Source organism: Orbicella franksi, chromosome 3 (genome assembly GCF_964199315.1).
Source record: "Orbicella franksi chromosome 3, jaOrbFran1.1, whole genome shotgun sequence".
NCBI classification, from domain to species: Eukaryota; Metazoa; Cnidaria; class Anthozoa; order Scleractinia; family Merulinidae; genus Orbicella; species Orbicella franksi.
In genome coordinates, this window is record NC_138147.1 from 5,305,607 (window position 1) to 5,321,955 (window position 16,349).

Sequence of the window (16,349 nt, forward strand, 5' to 3'; positions counted from 1 at the left end):
ATTTTAATAGTTATTAATGCGTCATTGCTCCCAAGATTCTTAAATAATTGAATAGGTATATTACGTAAAGTTTGTGGGAAGCTTTAACTTTTCGACATTGTTTATGCCCGTTAGTGGTAAAAGCTTACTGGCGTTGTCATGACATAGGCAACAGGTTTTAGAACGTCAATTTTGCCAGGAATGTTATAATGACATTACGTATGCCGTTTTGTTTGCAGAAAATCAACGGCATCATAGATACCCTATTATCTTGTTTTCAATCATGTTTGAATTAACTTTCTTAAAAATGATATGGAGCTAACTGCTTTCAAAACGTAATGCTATATAGGGCAGCAGGGATGACGCAGTGGTGAGAGCGCTCGCCTCCCACCAATGTGACCTGGGTTCGATTCTGGCTCGGTGCCATATGTGGGTTGAGTTTGTTGTTGGTTCTTGCCTTGCTCCAAGGGTTTTTCTCCGGATCCTCTCTCTAAATTCCAATTCAACCAGGATAGAGGATCTACATGAAAACCAGCTAAGGTCGATGTGGCTTCCTCTTTAAGTATTGTAATATATTTTTTTCAAATTTGGTTTTAAAATTTCTTCACTTATATATTTAAAACTTGCTGAAGCCCGGTGATTAGTAAAATGAACTTCGGCCTGCCTAACATTTGTTGGAAAGAGCCAGATGGGATGACTGTTTTAGAATGGTAAGTGTTTCTTAAAATCATTGAAACAACCAACAGAAATAGCACTTACTTTTTATAGCTGTTTCGACAAAGGCTGTCCCACAAAAGCGTAAGACCATACGCCACATGCCGATTGGTACTGTGGGTAGGAAGAGTTTGGCGTTGATTGATCGAGGTTCACGGTGTTTCAGCAAGAAAGAGGAGAAAGCATTAATACACGTGTTTGTGCTGCTTCCTTCTATCACGCTGATACACCTTGAGCTTCAATATTATCAAGCCACAGCCGTAAACCACCATTACCCATAATACCTTTCGACGTTGTCACGTATGCTTCTAATACGTAGGAAAACCTTTCTTGAAATAGCTGTATACTTCGGTCTTTGGTTTCTGTTTTCCCCATGATGGAAGACTAGAAATGGGAAAAATGAGCAAACAGTACAGAATTTTCTGACGGTTCGTACCAAGTCCACAATTTCTGAACACACTTACCGAATTTCCCATTTGCTTTCCGACCGATAACCAGCCTGAACACTGTCCTTTCAAAACTGCTCTACAATACCGTATAAATCTTCCTCTTACTAAGAACCCGTTGGATTACGAACCTGCAGCTGTAAGCTAACATCTTTCCTCCCCAAAATTAAAACAGTTTCTTGTTTGGAAATTTCGAAAAAAGGGTCAATAAAAAATTGATTGCCAGCAGGCAAGTAGATAACTTAGAGTAGGGCTGTGTATTTACATAGAACACAGTCCGGGCAGCAGGCGACATATGAATTAAAAAATATTTGAGAATCTCAGTAAATAGCATAAAATATATTAATATGAGTAGACACTAAACATGTAAGAATGCCTTACTTCAAAAATGCTCGCCTCTTCTACACAGGGTCCTTCTGCATTTCACTGACCTTCATTATTTTTCAGCTTCGTTTCACGGGCTTTTGTGATGTAACTGGCAGAATTTTTTATCATTTCTTTGTTGTGGAAAGTTATACCGAAATATCTGCTTTGTTTACCAACACAATACCCATGTACTGCACACCTTGCCAAAGCATTTAATTTTTAAAGTACAGTGTAGCTAAGTGAATAATATTCTAAAAGGGAAGTTGGAATGTATTTTTTAAATTAAGTTGGAAGACATAACCTAGAAAACTAACCTGCAATCAGGTGTTCTTTTTTCCCCATCTCCCGCTCGCAAAAAAAAAAACGCCTGATCACAGATTACTAAAAAGCACTCATTGAAATCAGAAAACAATGCACAGGATATGCTGTAATGGAAAAATAACAATGCGGACGGTGTTGTCGATCTTAATTGCATCAGAATCATCTTCGAGCAAATTAGATAAGTGACAATTGCAGTATATCATTTTACATATAAATACATGTTAGACATGTTTGTTGCTGGAATATCCTGTTCGCATGTTAGATCAAAAGTAATTATGTCATCGAGGGTTGTTCGCCATCGTACCAGATTTTTGAGATTACAACTTAGATTCGGTTTTAAATAAGTAAAAAGAATAGATTATAAAGAGTAGCAATCCGAAATATTGGTCCTCATAGACTATCTATAGTGATCTAACATGTTTATCACCATCATTGGCCAAGACTCTGGGACGGCAGGCTTGAAAATAAAGACAAACTTTTCAAAGATGTTTTGTGACGTCGATGCTTTTAAAATCTCTTGCGTATTTCCACTTGCACTGTTGCGTACACTGTGCTTGTTAAACCAATACAGGAGTTTATATGATTAGTATATCTCAATGTCAAGTAATTTTCATAGGCGACAAGACTTGAAATAACATAACCAGCGAAAATACTGAAAGCATGGCAATAAAACCAAGGCACATCTCGTGTTTTATAATGTTTGACTGCAGGGACCTAAGCTGTTTTATTCATGTCCCCTGTATCATTTAAAAGGGCAAATATAGAGATTTCTCTCAAGCGTGCCACTTTAGGGCCCTTAGAGTTAACAGGCAACAGACGTCGAGAAACTTCCTTAGTTTAAGAGTCCTTGAACATTCCTTGCCTTAGTCTTTTTCACTAAACATTTGTTTGTGTGTAAGGAAGCGCTACTACAGAAAATAAGAGAAAATACTGACCATGGTCAAGAATTGACATTTCATTTAAATGCCTTAGAAACACCAGTGTGAGCCTCTTGCAGTCGTTTCCGACTGCGAAATTGTGGCGTGCATTTATGTAAATCGTACTTTACATGTTAATGAACAGGATATTTAACAGAAGAGTTACGCTTAAGTGTTTAAGTTGCTTCAGTTGAGTATCCTCTTTATCCATGTTGCATGCATGTTGTTGGCCTCATCTTCGAAGTTCCGGCTGTTTACGACGCTTCTTGATTTTTTCAATAGTATCAGAGTTTGTTTTTAAGTCAGTAATCATAGCTTTTTGTCAGAGTTTTCTTAGTTTGAACTGATATATTTCTCAATTGTTTACTTGTGAGAACGAGCATCAATTTTGTTTATTTGGCAGGTTTTCAAGCAAGATAACTCGTGGACCGACCCGTTTCGAAAACGATCGACATCTTTGTGTATGAAATAAACGTATAAGGCGTGATTCTTTCCGGCCAAAACTTTCTTCACAAAACACAGTATTCTGTATATTACGTTGTTCACGAAAATTGAAAAGCGAGCGATAAAATAAGCTGTCGCATTGGCGACCAAGACAAAACGGCTTGCATTTTGTGGCTCGGGCTTTCCTTTGGAGGCCCGAGGAATTATCCTCCTCCACTAACTATGGTTTCTCGAAGGTCCCGAAAAGTTTTCGCACCCAAAAAGCCGTAGCAAAATCTCAAACCTTATGATTGCAGAGCTGTTTTATTCACATATTCTTAATATCAGCAGAGGTTCTCTTCATACAAGGAGTTTCAGGCGTATACACCTCTCGGTTTTTAAATACAGATTATCTGAAAATGGCTTTGCGGGCCAAAAAGTCTCCGGAGCTTTCGAGAAACGTGCCTCAGGCCCTTCCCAGTTGCTCCGCCATCGCTGGGATGATATTAATTTCTTCGCTCCTTTTCTGCTACTTTTTATTTTATTACCCCGCGATCCTGGAACGACATTATTTTTTTCAATTCAACAGAAATGTCAGGTTCGATTTCCAGCCGTTTTGTGAGCTCGCATTCCTTGGGGCTGGAAAACGAGCCTACAGAAAAGTAACTGGAATATTTGATTACTCTCACAACAAAATCGGTTGCATTTTATAATTTCCGAATATTGCTTTATTTTAACCGCGCCAGTACAGAGTTAATTCTCTTTGCATCCCGAAATCTATTTTGAAGCTTCTGCTGGCCTCGAAAGCTAGCATATCACGTAGGGGCGAGTATAAACCATGAAAGGGTGAAATGACGAAATAACACTACCATTAGCCTAAATGGCACTCAGGTTAGCCTAAATATCACTGACTCGAAAGTGTTAGTTCGCAATAAGTATAAGGGTTAATCCTTTAAGACACCTCTTACCCTTAGCGCCATTTCATCATTGCGCCTTTTCGTGTTTTAAACGGCGCGCCCATAGCGTAGCATAGCGCTGCGGTCATAGTAAGAAACCGACTTTAAAGACACCGGCGTTAACAGTTGACCATAATATCAACCAGTGATATAGGCGCGATTTCCGCGTTCTCCAGATTCGTTGTTTGTGGGCGAGTTTTCCCTGCCGCTGGTGATCAATCTAACCATGATACTAACGAATATTTTGAGCGGGGGAGTGTCAGCCGAATTGAATATCAAAAAAACAAGGTGCCGAAAAGAGAAACGCCACAGAACGTGATAACTAGAGGTGAACAGAAGGTCAGATAACAAGGTGCTGACGATGAAAACAGAATGTTGACACTAACTACTTCTCACACAATATAATTCGGCTCTTGTGCAATTTGTTTTCGTCATTCACATTGCCTCTAAACAAATTGCTAAATTTTCCCCGCCATCTCTTATGCCCAACCCTTCCCTGCAGTATGAATAATGATAAAATGGTTGCCCGCAAAGATCCGAATTGAAATCCCTCCTACACCCACTAAAATTCCCAGAAAATTCTGGCATTTCAGAAAATGAGTCAGCTGGTTTCTCTTGAACACAGAAACTGAGGATTAGATAATAAGATACTGAAGGTTTTTTTCGTAGAAAGTTTAGCAAGTAACCCACGAGCTCACAAATCTGAATGGTGAAATCTTCTGTGATAAACTATCCGTACTTTCCAGAAGATATTATAATCTGATAAGGTCTCTGTCCCAACTTTATGAAATTGATCTTATGTCTAATATGCTGGATAAACTGAATAGTTGTAGACTTCACCCAGAGTTGTTCTTCGTTCGTTTGGCTGCTTGTTTTGTCCTCATTTCCCTCAAAGTCAGACCCGCGAAGAGCAAGTGCCAAGGCCCATGCCCTCTCTCCCCTCCCATAAGAAAAACTCACAAGGTCTCATGGGACGATCAGACAAAGGTACTTCCCAGAGTGCCATCAACCTCATTTACTTCACACATCAACACGCATTCTTTTGATCGGCGGTTGAGAGTTCGCTGATCTTCGAATTTTCTGCAGCAGTTTTATCTCACCATGGCGTTTTTCTGCCCCATGAGAATTCCAAGGAGACGGAGAAAACGTGAGTAGTCAGGTTCAGCTTCGGGTAGTGTTTGAAAACCGTTTATGAGGTTTTTGTTTGCACGATGGTCTCACTCGGCTTGTCAATTTCCTTGACAGGGTATCGAGATGAAGAACAAAAAGACACCACTCGAAATGGAAATACTAAGGGACGGATCACCGGCAGCAACAGTGTGGACTCTCTTGTGGAGGTAGGCAAGGAGGAAGATGACGTCGAGATTGAATTTGAACCTCGCAAAATGGTTGTCTTACACGATTTCATCCCTTGTGTCGAAGACGAGGTCGCCGTAAAGCGAGGCCAACATGTCAAAGCTTTATACCAAGAAACAGACTGGGTCTATGTTATAACTAACGATGGTAAAGAAGGATTTGTACCGTTTACATACTGTGTTCCAGAAGAAGAATACGAGAAAAGAAAAGAGAAACAAAAAGGTCTTCAACGGAATAATTTCCGCAACGCCTCGTTCCTCGACTCATTACAAGTGCAAACAGACTCTACACCGGCGTTTAATTTTAAGAAAAATGATTTTGGTGATTACGTTGTCAGATTCGAGTTCACTGCTTGCGACGAGAACGATATTAACGCTCGGAAAGGAGATATAGTTCGTGTACTAAACAAGGACGATCAAGATTGGTATTGGGTGGCAAATATGAAAGGTGCTGAAGGATTCATTCCCAAGGACTTTCTCGTTCCGTACGACAGACTTCAAAATGGCGGTGAGTGTGTTAGCTGACTTTTGTTTCTATAGCCATGCGATCTTCGAGTACTTTCGTACATTTAAAGTGTTGATGTATTGTGTGAGAATGTTGTGGGAAATTTATGGCATCGCAACACATGTGGTTCGTCTGAAGACCGCAGAGGGCAACTGTTTTCACAAACCGCAAGATAGCGCACCGCGCTAATTACCCTCGGGCTGTATTGTTTTCGCTAAATCGTCTTTTGTAGAGTTCTCGTAAACAAATCTCAGATCTCGATCAACTCACCAAACAAATCTCTTGAAGACGTAGATTGTATGATAACCTTAAGTGAATTTATTTCTACCAGGATTCGGTTGAGATTTTTGTTTCCAGCTCTAGCGCGACCTTGCAATGTTTGGAACTTCGTGACGAGAGAAAATGAAAGCAGATGGATGCAATGCATTTTCTGCCTTGCGGCCAATTACAGAAGTATTAAGTGTTTTCCGGACAGGAAATGTTATCTTCTAATACTTAGGGCTGAAATGAATAGCTATAGAAAAGTTTAAACTCTTCTTGATTACCGGTAACTTTAAAACCCAGATCAAATGTTTCCTGAATTCCTTTGCCTGCTGTGTGACTAATTTTAGTTGCTATAAACATCAATAAAATATTAAGGCAAATATCGCCCGTCTGCAGCATATGGTAATGTAGGTTTAATCTTTGGTCTGTTATCTGTAAATTGAACCAAACACAACCTCTACTATTAAAACCTTCTTTGTGCCCAAAATGAGGACTGCACAATCTGTCAGGGGGTTAATGAAAACAGTGTATGTGCTGGTGACCGAAAGCACTTACAACACATTGTTTATGAACTCTTACTTGATGCAAACACCTTGTTATAACATAATGCAGGGCTTTGCCTTACAAAAGAGAGGATAGCCATTTTATCAATAAGTGACCCAGGAATTTTAAGTATTGACAAATCATTGTAAACAATCATCGAACAAAATTATGCAACAACACTGTTGAAACAAGTAGGCTAACTTTGTTGTACTAGAGGACAGAGATGAGAACAATGCTGCAAATCATTTTAAAAGATGTTAGTATAGAGCAGTTTTCCTGTGTGTCAAAATCAAAGTACAGTGCACAGCCTTAACGATTGTTTAATTCAAAATAGGAATATCGAGAAAGTCATCATCTCATATCATTCTGGATCAGTCAAAGGATTGTCACTGGCTACTTTGCTTATTACTAGGACACTAACATGACAGAGAATCATGGGAACCTAAAATAGAAATCCGGGAGATCACCAGTTTTACCTTCTTGACCCTAGAATAAATTGGTCAATTAAAGTTTAGAGTGCTGCCAACTCAACCACCAAAATGCGTCAATATCCAAAAAATTTTCCAACGAAAATGCGAAAAGTGGGCCAAAATATGTCTGAAACTGTATTTTATGGGCTTTTTTTCATATTGTCTAGGAGGTTTGGTGACCCATATAGGTGATGGGGAGATTCAGTTTGTATCCGGTAGAGTTGGCACAGCCAGTACACCACAGTGGAAGTGCCTTACTATATTCATTACAATATATTTGCCCAACACTATTTTCTCAGAGTGATTTATTTTTAGATGAGTCTTATTCAGCAAAATGTCTTTTTTCTTTTCACTACTCCTTTCATCTGCACTGCTTAACTGTCAAGTAAATACTTAAGCTATCACTTGGAAAGTTGTTGAACTCTCTGTAGGAGAATCATTGCTTGTGTTCACCATTTATTTACTGGTTGAATGACTCACAAGATTAAGTTACCTGCTATGTTATTAACATATTTTTACCAAATTGTTTGTGATTGGTTGTCCACAACCAATTTGTGGTAATTTAAAGGTAATAAGAATGCAATTTAAGGGTAATAACACTTGTGAAAATGCCACTTGGTGTGATCTTAAAGTTGTTCAGTCCTAGTAACAGACTATTGAAGAAATTCAACTGGTAGTCTAGTACCTATTCCCTCCTTCCAAGAGTATAAAATGTATTCTGAACAAGAATTATGTCGTTCATGATGGTCAAAGGTAAAAAATCACAATTTACTTCATGATCTTGGCCAGCTACTCTGCTTGGGTATTTGTGTGATTCTTAAGGAAGAGATGATAATATCAGTCACATCAGCCTACAGTGTAGTTCAAAGCTCTGTGACAAATTATCTTGGTCGTGGGGAAACATTTTTGTTAAATACAATCTTCATCCAATTTAGTAAGAGAGAAATAGTTTTAGTTGCTTCATAGAACTAAAAGGAAGGTACTGTATTTCCTTAATTGAGCATCCACCCTTGATTTTAATCACTCCTCCTCAAATTAGCTCCCTCATAGAATTGTGAAAATAATATTTTAGGAGACAGCATGGCCAAGTGTCTAAAGCACTAGGCTTGAAATCCAGAGACGAAATGTTCAACTACCTGTTCTAACTACTTGGTGTTGTCCTTAAAAGTAATCCTTTTGTATCTGCTATTTATTTATTTGTGGCTATTTGGTAATCAAATGGTGATGTGTGAAATTAAGAAATAATTTCACATGCATTTTGACAAAATTTTCATAATTTCCCCGAGCCTTTATTCAAAGGAAATTATTAGAATTTCATGAGCATACTATTTGATTACCTTTTAATATCATAGCTGACAAATAACACTTAGAATTATGGTTTTTTGACCTGTTTATTGTCTCAAGAGTGAAGAAATTTGGTGCCAAACTTTTCCATGGCAATTTTGTAATTTCATATGTGAAATTATAAATTAATGTTGAAATTTTCTATCATGCATACGTTTTATAATGTTGGTCAGTATTTGTTTGCATTGGCCCTGAAATGTCCTGTTGGAGGAGTGATCGATTAGAATATTTTAATTTATTTCGAAATTTACAATTTAAAACCATGTGTATCCTTTCAATAAATATTCAGAATTAATATATCAAGTCAGGTGTCAGAATTAATCTAGTTTCCTAGACATTAGAGCACTCACACCAACTGGAATGAAAACAGATTTTTTTAAACTTCCCTCGTGCGTTTCTTGTAATTTTAGCTTCCCTAGCTAACTCAAAGTAAAGTTGTTTTACTTTTTGGCCATTTTCTGGCTAACTTTTTACCTCAGTAAACCATACCTTATTTGACAAGTTGCAATAACTTTTAAATGTTTTGCAGAACATTGAATCAACTTGAGCAGCATGCATTTGTTGTCATTTTTCAATTAATAATTGATATGTGTATGTTTCTGAGATTTAATTTAATTTGTTCCTATTTAGATTCAAGTCCTTCTTCAATCCAAAATCTTCTGAATGGAAGTAGGAGGTCATTGGAGACTGAAGCTTCCCCGTCACCAACACAAGTAAGAAGTCCTTATAGAGAAACAACACCAGATTCCAACAGATCAACCAATAGCAGAGGCTCATCTGCAGAACCTCTGTTATTAATCACCCCATCCTCAAATCGAAATGGCTACAGTCCCGCTACTCCCAGCGATCAAACAGAGTCGTTCCGCCAGCGTCGTAACACCAACGAACTCTTACTCTATGGCCAAGAACTTGTTTGCACTGACACTTACATAGGAAGGAGGGTGGATGAACTAACTGTAAATAAAGGTGACTGGATTTATGCTGACATGAAACACAAAGATAGCAGAGGTTGGATGTGGGCGTATTCACCATCAAACAAGACACAGGGCTATGTACCCAGGTCCTGTGTACGACCTCCTGCGACCACTCCTCTGTGATGACCAAATGCATCTGCTTCGGGGAGGGTGGGAGGGAGATTGCTGCTTTTCTTCACCAGTCCTTTATGGAAATTTGGAAGAATGAGCAATAGCTGGTTTGCAATCATTCTCTAAGAATTTAAATGACAGAGACACTGGTAGCTATGTTGGATGCCAGAAAAACTAAAGCTAAATAGAAATTCTTTAGTTAACATTCATCCGACATGGTGGCCATGACATCAGTTGCAAACAATCTAGTCAGTAATATTATTCTTTACGCATATGTTTGCAGGCATGTCCACAAAAGTGTTTTGTACAGTACAGAATAGTTTTGATACAAGCAGTATTATTTCTTTTCCAGAATCTTTTCTTTATTGGATATGGCTGGAATTATTTTGTGAAGAAATGCTCTAATATATATAATACATGTATATAGCAATTTTATGCTAATATAATGAAGAACAAATTATAGCATCCAAATGAAACAAGAAAATCATAAAACTATTTGCACTTTATTTCACAGTTCTTACAAATGTTCATGAATTAACCACATCTTTTAAAGTAATGGCAATCTGGGTGATATGTTCCTTTGTAGAGAAGTTCCAAAGCCATGTTTTCTTCATTAGCTATGACAAAAAAATTTGATACTAAATTGAAGTAATGTGTCATAATTTTTGCATGTAAGTTATAGGGCTGTGATTAAGTTTTGAGTCAACTTTAGCCTTGATCTTCACACCTTTAAAAAACTTGTTAACTTTTTGGTGAATTGTATCAACTATAGTCCAGTTCACCCATAACGTCAAGGGTCCATCAAACATACTCAGCCTTAGCAGGTATTACGGGTTACAGCCCTTAATGACAGCCCTAACTTATAGGGGCCATGGAGCCTAGACAAGCAGTCTTTTTTCTAATACTATTTGAGCGTAGCTAATTGCTTGCAGGTTTTAAAGAGTCTAAGAAAGCTTTATAATGGAAAAGGCCCTAACAGAATATTTTAACAAAATGTACATTCCATTTTATGGAGTCTTGGAATAGCCTGCAAATTTGGGCATAAATCATAGCATTTTGCTTTTTAGACATTAAGTAACTTTTTCAATATTTTTGTCACTGATTAAAATTGCCTGTTGTTATAAAATGTTTTGACTAGCGTGCAATGTCACTCATGTTCTATCCCTGGCCCAAACTGCTGTATTCAGGTTATGTCTTGGCCCTGTTATGTGATAAATGTGCTTCACTCTTCTAATCTCAATCCTGGATTATTGTTAACTGGCTTAATTTCATCATCCTTGGAAAAGTCCCCTTAAAACTAAAGCAATTACCAGGCAGTGACCCAAGGTGGGATTGCTCAAAAGCAGGTTAATTCTGACCCAGGACTAAAAGTATAGAAATGTTTTTCACTGCTTATGTTTTGTGTAGTTTGAGACCACTCAAGCTCAAAACTGAAGGACAAACAATATAAACAGAAAACCTCACTGAAAATGTACAAAAATGAAATCAAAATTCTCACTAATCCTGGGTTAGCTTAATCAGGCTTTGAACAACCCGGCCCTAGATTATTGTTAACTGGCTTAATTTCATCATCCTTGGAAAAGTCCCATTAAAACTAAAGCAATTACCAGGCAGTAACCCTGGGCCGGATTGTTCGAAAGCATGTTAATGCTGACCCAGGACTAAAAGTATAGAAATGTTTTTCACTGCTTATGTTTTGTGTAGTTTTGTGTAGTTTGAGATCATTCAAATTCAAAGCTGAAGGACAAACAATATAAACTGAAAACTTCACTCAAAAGTTACAAAACTGAAATCATAGTTCCTGCTAATCCTGGGTTAGCTTAACCAGGGTTTGAACAACCCGGCCCAGCTGCTGGAGTAGCTGAATTGTGTTTGAATGATAGGGCCCAGCAATCTATCTAAGGAATAATTGTCACTATTAGACCTGTTGATAATTTTATTCTTAATTTTTGAATACCATTTTATATAGTGTTAATATAGAATTTGTGACATTTTTGGTGATTCCAAGTCTGTAATCCACTATTGTGATGTTATAAGAATATTTTATTAGCAAATACATTGCAGCAGTATTTATATGATCAAGGCAGGTATCCTCCTTTAGGAACATTGAGCCAAGAAATATGGAGTTGCTGATTGTGTGTTTTTAGACCAAATGTAGTATAATTTAAATTAGATTTATGATATCTTTTATTAAAGTATTTATTTATTGAATTCCTGATTTTAGGTGTGCTGACTGATAAATTGCCATGGCAGGGGGCAAGTTTTAGGGTTAAGGGAATAGGGGCTGTTTTTGGTAGATATCACAGTTGCAGTACTTGAAGAGGCTCTGATCTGTTCACTTGGGTGAGGAAAACTGCAGATTTATTTAATTTGGATGTTGCCCTTGTCCACTGACTGTTTCATCGTCGTCGTCATCATCATCATCATCATCATCATCATCACCTTTACTTAAAAACGCAGTAAATTCATCAGGCATTAACAATTTAACATAAAAGCTGTAACTTATTACAAAAGACTGTGTATACAGATTAATCTTCTATTTGGAAAGAGGGAGGAGGGGGTGGGGGCAGGGAACTTCTGTACTGAAAGACTCAATTAAGATCTTTGACCAAGAAACTTGTAGACCGCAAGGGGATAACTTTTTCAGAGTTGGCAGTTAATAAGGTGAGGCAGGGGAGTGGGAAGATCTAGAATGCGGAAAGATGGCTTCAACGGAAAGACAGGGGGGTGTTGGGGGGGACACTGAGCTGGGAAAGTATGGATAGTAGTCTTATATGGCATCTCTAATTATAATGCACAGCAAAACTCAGTCAATAGCCCCAAAATAGAGTTTCTGACGACGTAATTTTTTTTCTTTTTTGTAAGGACCCATGCTTTACATCCTTTATGGACTTAATGCCTGGGACCCTCTATTTTACTTTGTATATAACAGCATCAACTCAAATCCAACGACTAGCTAACTAGTGTTTGAATTTCCAACAAAAAGCTTTCTGTTGAGTAGTATTTTGGGGTAACGTTTGGTGGGTCCTAGCATAATGCTGAAATGGTCACGTTGTAACGCTTGGGCCTCGAGATGAAACGCAGAGCGGTACAATAGAGGTCTGGGGACTATCTTTAGTGAACTTTATCCAGAATATTGGCGGGAAAAGATTTCTGCTCTGCCCAGTGAGGATTGTTCTGTTAACAATCATTCTGAAAATTAAGTATAATTTTTGGTAAGTTCAGTCATTTTTCATTGACCGAATTCAAACCAACTGCGTCATCTCCGCTGAGCTGACAAGCACAAAGTGAATGAATGAAATTTGCATATTCGCGCGACACCTGTCAACGAAAAACCAGATGCAGTTGAAAAACAACAACTTTCGATTTCAGCTGAATCTAAACGCAGTCGCGTATTAAACTAGCTTGTCGTTTTTAAAAAACATCGAGTCTAAATCAAAATTGTTCTCTCAGTAGATAATGTTATCGCCAGAAGACTCCATCGAAGAATGCAAAGAGGCATTTTACCTTTACGATCGAAGAGGAGACAGGAAAGTTGAATGCAGGCAGATCGGAGAGGTTATGCGAGCGCTCGGAACGAATCCGACTGAAGGCGAAATTGCAAAAATTATTAAAAGTGTTGATCCCGCTGGAACTGGAGTCAAGCGAGTTACCTTCGAAGAATTCTTTCCAATATATCAAAATCTGCGAGATAGACAGAAGAAAAGTGGAGGTAAGCTCAAGTTTTGAACGTTTTCTGTTTTCGACAGGCTCGTTTAACTTTGAAGAATTGTTTAAAATTTTTACGGCTCTATGAAATAAGTTTTCAGTTTTGTTTCTCTATATTAAGCTTACTTAGTACGGGAGAAGTTTTTAAGGCCCCAAATAAAACGGACTAGTCTTGGGTAGTGAAAGATACGGAAATAGATTATATGCTGCCGTTTTGAAAGGAAAACTTTTGGCATGCAGATGGCGAGTATCTCTGCCAAATAATACGGAAAACAAAACTTTGTTTTGCTTTTGGTATAGTCTGAATTTCACTGCATAAATGTAAATCGTAAATATAAATGTAAACTTAAATGTTGGAGAGGTGTCAGAAATCGATCTTATTCTAAATCAAATAAGCAATCAATTCAAGAAGCAACTTAATCATTTTTATTTTATCTAGTAATTTTGATGGTGTGCAGTTGATTTTCTTTGTTTTAGTCTAAATACGATGCACTAATAGAAACTAGGTAGTTTATGATACTGGTATTAGTAGATGAATCTTTTTTTCATATGGTATCTACAAAAGTATGATAAATTAAAATCATTTTAGCAACTTCGTGATATATTGACATTTACGAACTGGTTCTAGTTTCTGAACAAGGCAACATTTGTTTGTACTTAAAATGTTAGCTATTTAGTTTTGCAATTAGACTATTTTATTATTTAATTCTAGCCATCTGTCATTTTATCCTCACAATTATGCTCAGAGCGGACCGAAATCTATCATGCTCGGTAAAATTATGCCTTTTTCTTTGCCATGACCAAGAGACCATGACTGAATCAAATTCTAGTTTTTCAGTGGGAAACAAGAATTTGATCGGATTTTCAGGATATTGATCGTTTGTAAAAAGTTTAGACCTTTTTCGCATTGCAATAGTTTCTTTTTTGTTACTTTACTGGATCCTGGCCAGAAAAACGTTAAAACAGAAATCTGCGGGGAAAATGATTTCCTTTTTATATAGATATCAGCACCATATCTCTAATGCCTGTTATTCGACCTCGTTCTGTGGAGTAACAAAGAGAAACTAGAATAAGTCTGACGTATCTATGACGGAATGCCAATTTTCACAGCTGGTCTGCTCTGTCCAAAAAAGGATTGCTTCTACTTTGGGTTACAAATATTTATGAATTACTCTTTCTCTCGCTCTTCGCAGTCGGGTATTGCAGCGCCCATTTTCTCGCTCGACTGCATGGTGGGTAAGTCTATACCCTTGGGAGGCGGGGGGGGGGGAAACTCACATACAAAAAGGACGGGGGTGCTCATCGTACCTTTTAGGGCTTAAAAGAGCGGTTTTGGTATCTCTTAGAGTGTTCGGCCTCAAAAGGTCCAAAGCGGGAACTTTCGCGGTACCCTTTAGGGTATTCAGCCGAAACAATATGACAGGAGATAATGTGCTGTTTTAGAATTTATACCTCTTAGGAGTGGAGAAAAATTTCAAGCCACTCCCGCAAAACAGGATCGTGGTACCTCTCAGGGGTTCTTTTCAAATTTTTGACGAGTTCCCCCCGGGTCTATATCCTATGTCCCCTACAATACCATCACGGACCAATTACCAGATACGAGGAAAAGAACTTTTCACGGTATTTTTGCTGATTTTATTTTATTGACCTCAATGTGCGTTATTTCTTTCCATTTTAGTTGATCCTGAATATTTTATTGAATGCCTTCGCGTCTTTGACCGCAACTGCAATGGGTTGGTGAACGCGGCCGAGTTACGTCACGTGCTGTGTAGCCTAGGTGACAAGTTGACAGCTGAGGAAGTTGATCAGCTTTTGGTTGGGTTCGAGGACAACCAAGGCCAAGTACTGTACGAGGAATTTGTAAAACACATCATGTCGGGATAGTTACACGAAAAAATTGCGATTCTTTGTTACTGGAAGAAGATGTCACTTTAGAGTTTGGACGTGTTGAAAGTTTTAAGTTTCACTGAGTTAGGAAACTTCTTTTCGACGATGCGAACTGAACAGGGAGCCGATGGTGATCGCATTTTGTAATGGCCTTCTGTTTTATTTCGGGTTTTGCCCTTATAATTAATGGAATAAAATGTTGATGTTTTTTCAGCGTTCATGATTGCCCCTCTCTTCTTGCCTTCCTACTATGGATAATTCCGGCTGAAATCTGCATTAAAAACCTGGTATCCTCGCCCACTGATTTTCATCCTAATTTGTATCGGAAGTTTACAAAGTTCGGTTTGTATTCATCACTTTTACAACTAAATATTCCGGCTGATTTCGACATACACCGGCGATCATTGACAGGACAAATCACATCTCATTAATTGACTTGCACTCGGTAGGTCAGCGACTACCTCACTAATGCCTCACTTATGGCATACCATGATCATTTTGTTCGTTAACACTGTCAAAGCACGCGGGCTGCCCTTCATAGGATCTCGCAAAAAGCGTAATAGATTGTAAAAATACCGCAAATTGTGCTAAGTCATTTACGCCTTAGCTGGGAAAGTAATGTTTGGAAACCTCTTTGCTTTCTTACTCGCTCTCTTTTCCGCCTTTTCAGTTTTTACCTTCGTCTTCTTCCACTTTTCACCTTCTCAAAAACATATGAGGCAAGGAGGGGTGAGAGGGGAAAGAAGGAGGGGTGTCAGTACCGTAGTACCTGTCTTTATTTCCTCTCAAAACAGACGTCGAAACCTCACAGTTCACAATGGGCTCAAGCTCAAAAGTCACACATCGACCGCACGGCCTCGGTCAATGAACAAAGTCACAACAACTTGAATAAAACTCTTCGCTTCCATCAAAGGCATACGTGTGTGCATGTATACGTAAGAGTGAGGTTTTCTGAAAATTACAAAAAGGTGTCAAGTTCCAAAGTTTCTTTGAATAGCAAAGGCGAAATGTTAACTTACCGAACTGTTTGCTTCGAGCTAAACGAACGGCACAATAACAACTTTTG

General features: G+C 38.2%; 2 protein-coding genes across 4 annotated transcripts; both read left to right on the forward strand.

Annotated features, from left to right (window-relative positions):
* Nucleotides 1-617: 617 nt before the first annotated feature.
* LOC145480840 (myosin-2 essential light chain-like) lies at nt 618-15,700 on the forward strand. 3 transcript variants are annotated; one of them, XM_081459168.1, is made up of 3 exons: nt 618-689; nt 13,142-13,400; nt 15,075-15,700. In XM_081459168.1, exons 2-3 carry the CDS (start codon nt 13,148-13,150, stop codon nt 15,278-15,280), a joined length of 459 nt encoding a protein of 152 aa, XP_081315294.1. In that variant the 5' UTR covers nt 618-689; nt 13,142-13,147; the 3' UTR covers nt 15,281-15,700. The 3 variants fall into 3 exon arrangements, with proteins under 3 accessions (XP_081315294.1, XP_081315291.1, XP_081315293.1); XM_081459165.1 differs by lacking the exon at nt 618-689 and adding an exon at nt 11,986-12,903; XM_081459167.1 differs by lacking the exon at nt 618-689 and having other exon boundaries at nt 12,913-13,400.
* Nucleotides 4,799-11,899, forward strand: LOC145480839 (SH3 domain-containing protein Dlish-like). Its single transcript, XM_081459164.1, has 3 exons — nt 4,799-5,269; nt 5,368-5,985; nt 9,234-11,899. Exons 1-3 carry the CDS (start codon nt 5,224-5,226, stop codon nt 9,698-9,700), a joined length of 1,131 nt encoding a protein of 376 aa, XP_081315290.1. The 5' UTR covers nt 4,799-5,223; the 3' UTR covers nt 9,701-11,899.
* Nucleotides 15,701-16,349: the final 649 nt, after the last annotated feature.

Coding starts and splice junctions, on each gene's coding strand:
- LOC145480839 (XM_081459164.1), top strand. CDS start 5,224: ATGGCGTTTTTCTGCCCCATGAGAATTCCAAGGAGACGGAGAAAAC. Junction 5,270..5,367: donor TCCAAGGAGACGGAGAAAAC/GTGAGTAGTCAG, acceptor TTTCCTTGACAG/GGTATCGAGATGAAGAACAA. Junction 5,986..9,233: donor CGACAGACTTCAAAATGGCG/GTGAGTGTGTTA, acceptor GTTCCTATTTAG/ATTCAAGTCCTTCTTCAATC.
- LOC145480840 (XM_081459168.1), top strand. CDS start 13,148: ATGTTATCGCCAGAAGACTCCATCGAAGAATGCAAAGAGGCATTTTAC. Junction 13,401..15,074: donor TAGACAGAAGAAAAGTGGAG/GTAAGCTCAAGT, acceptor TTTCCATTTTAG/TTGATCCTGAATATTTTATT.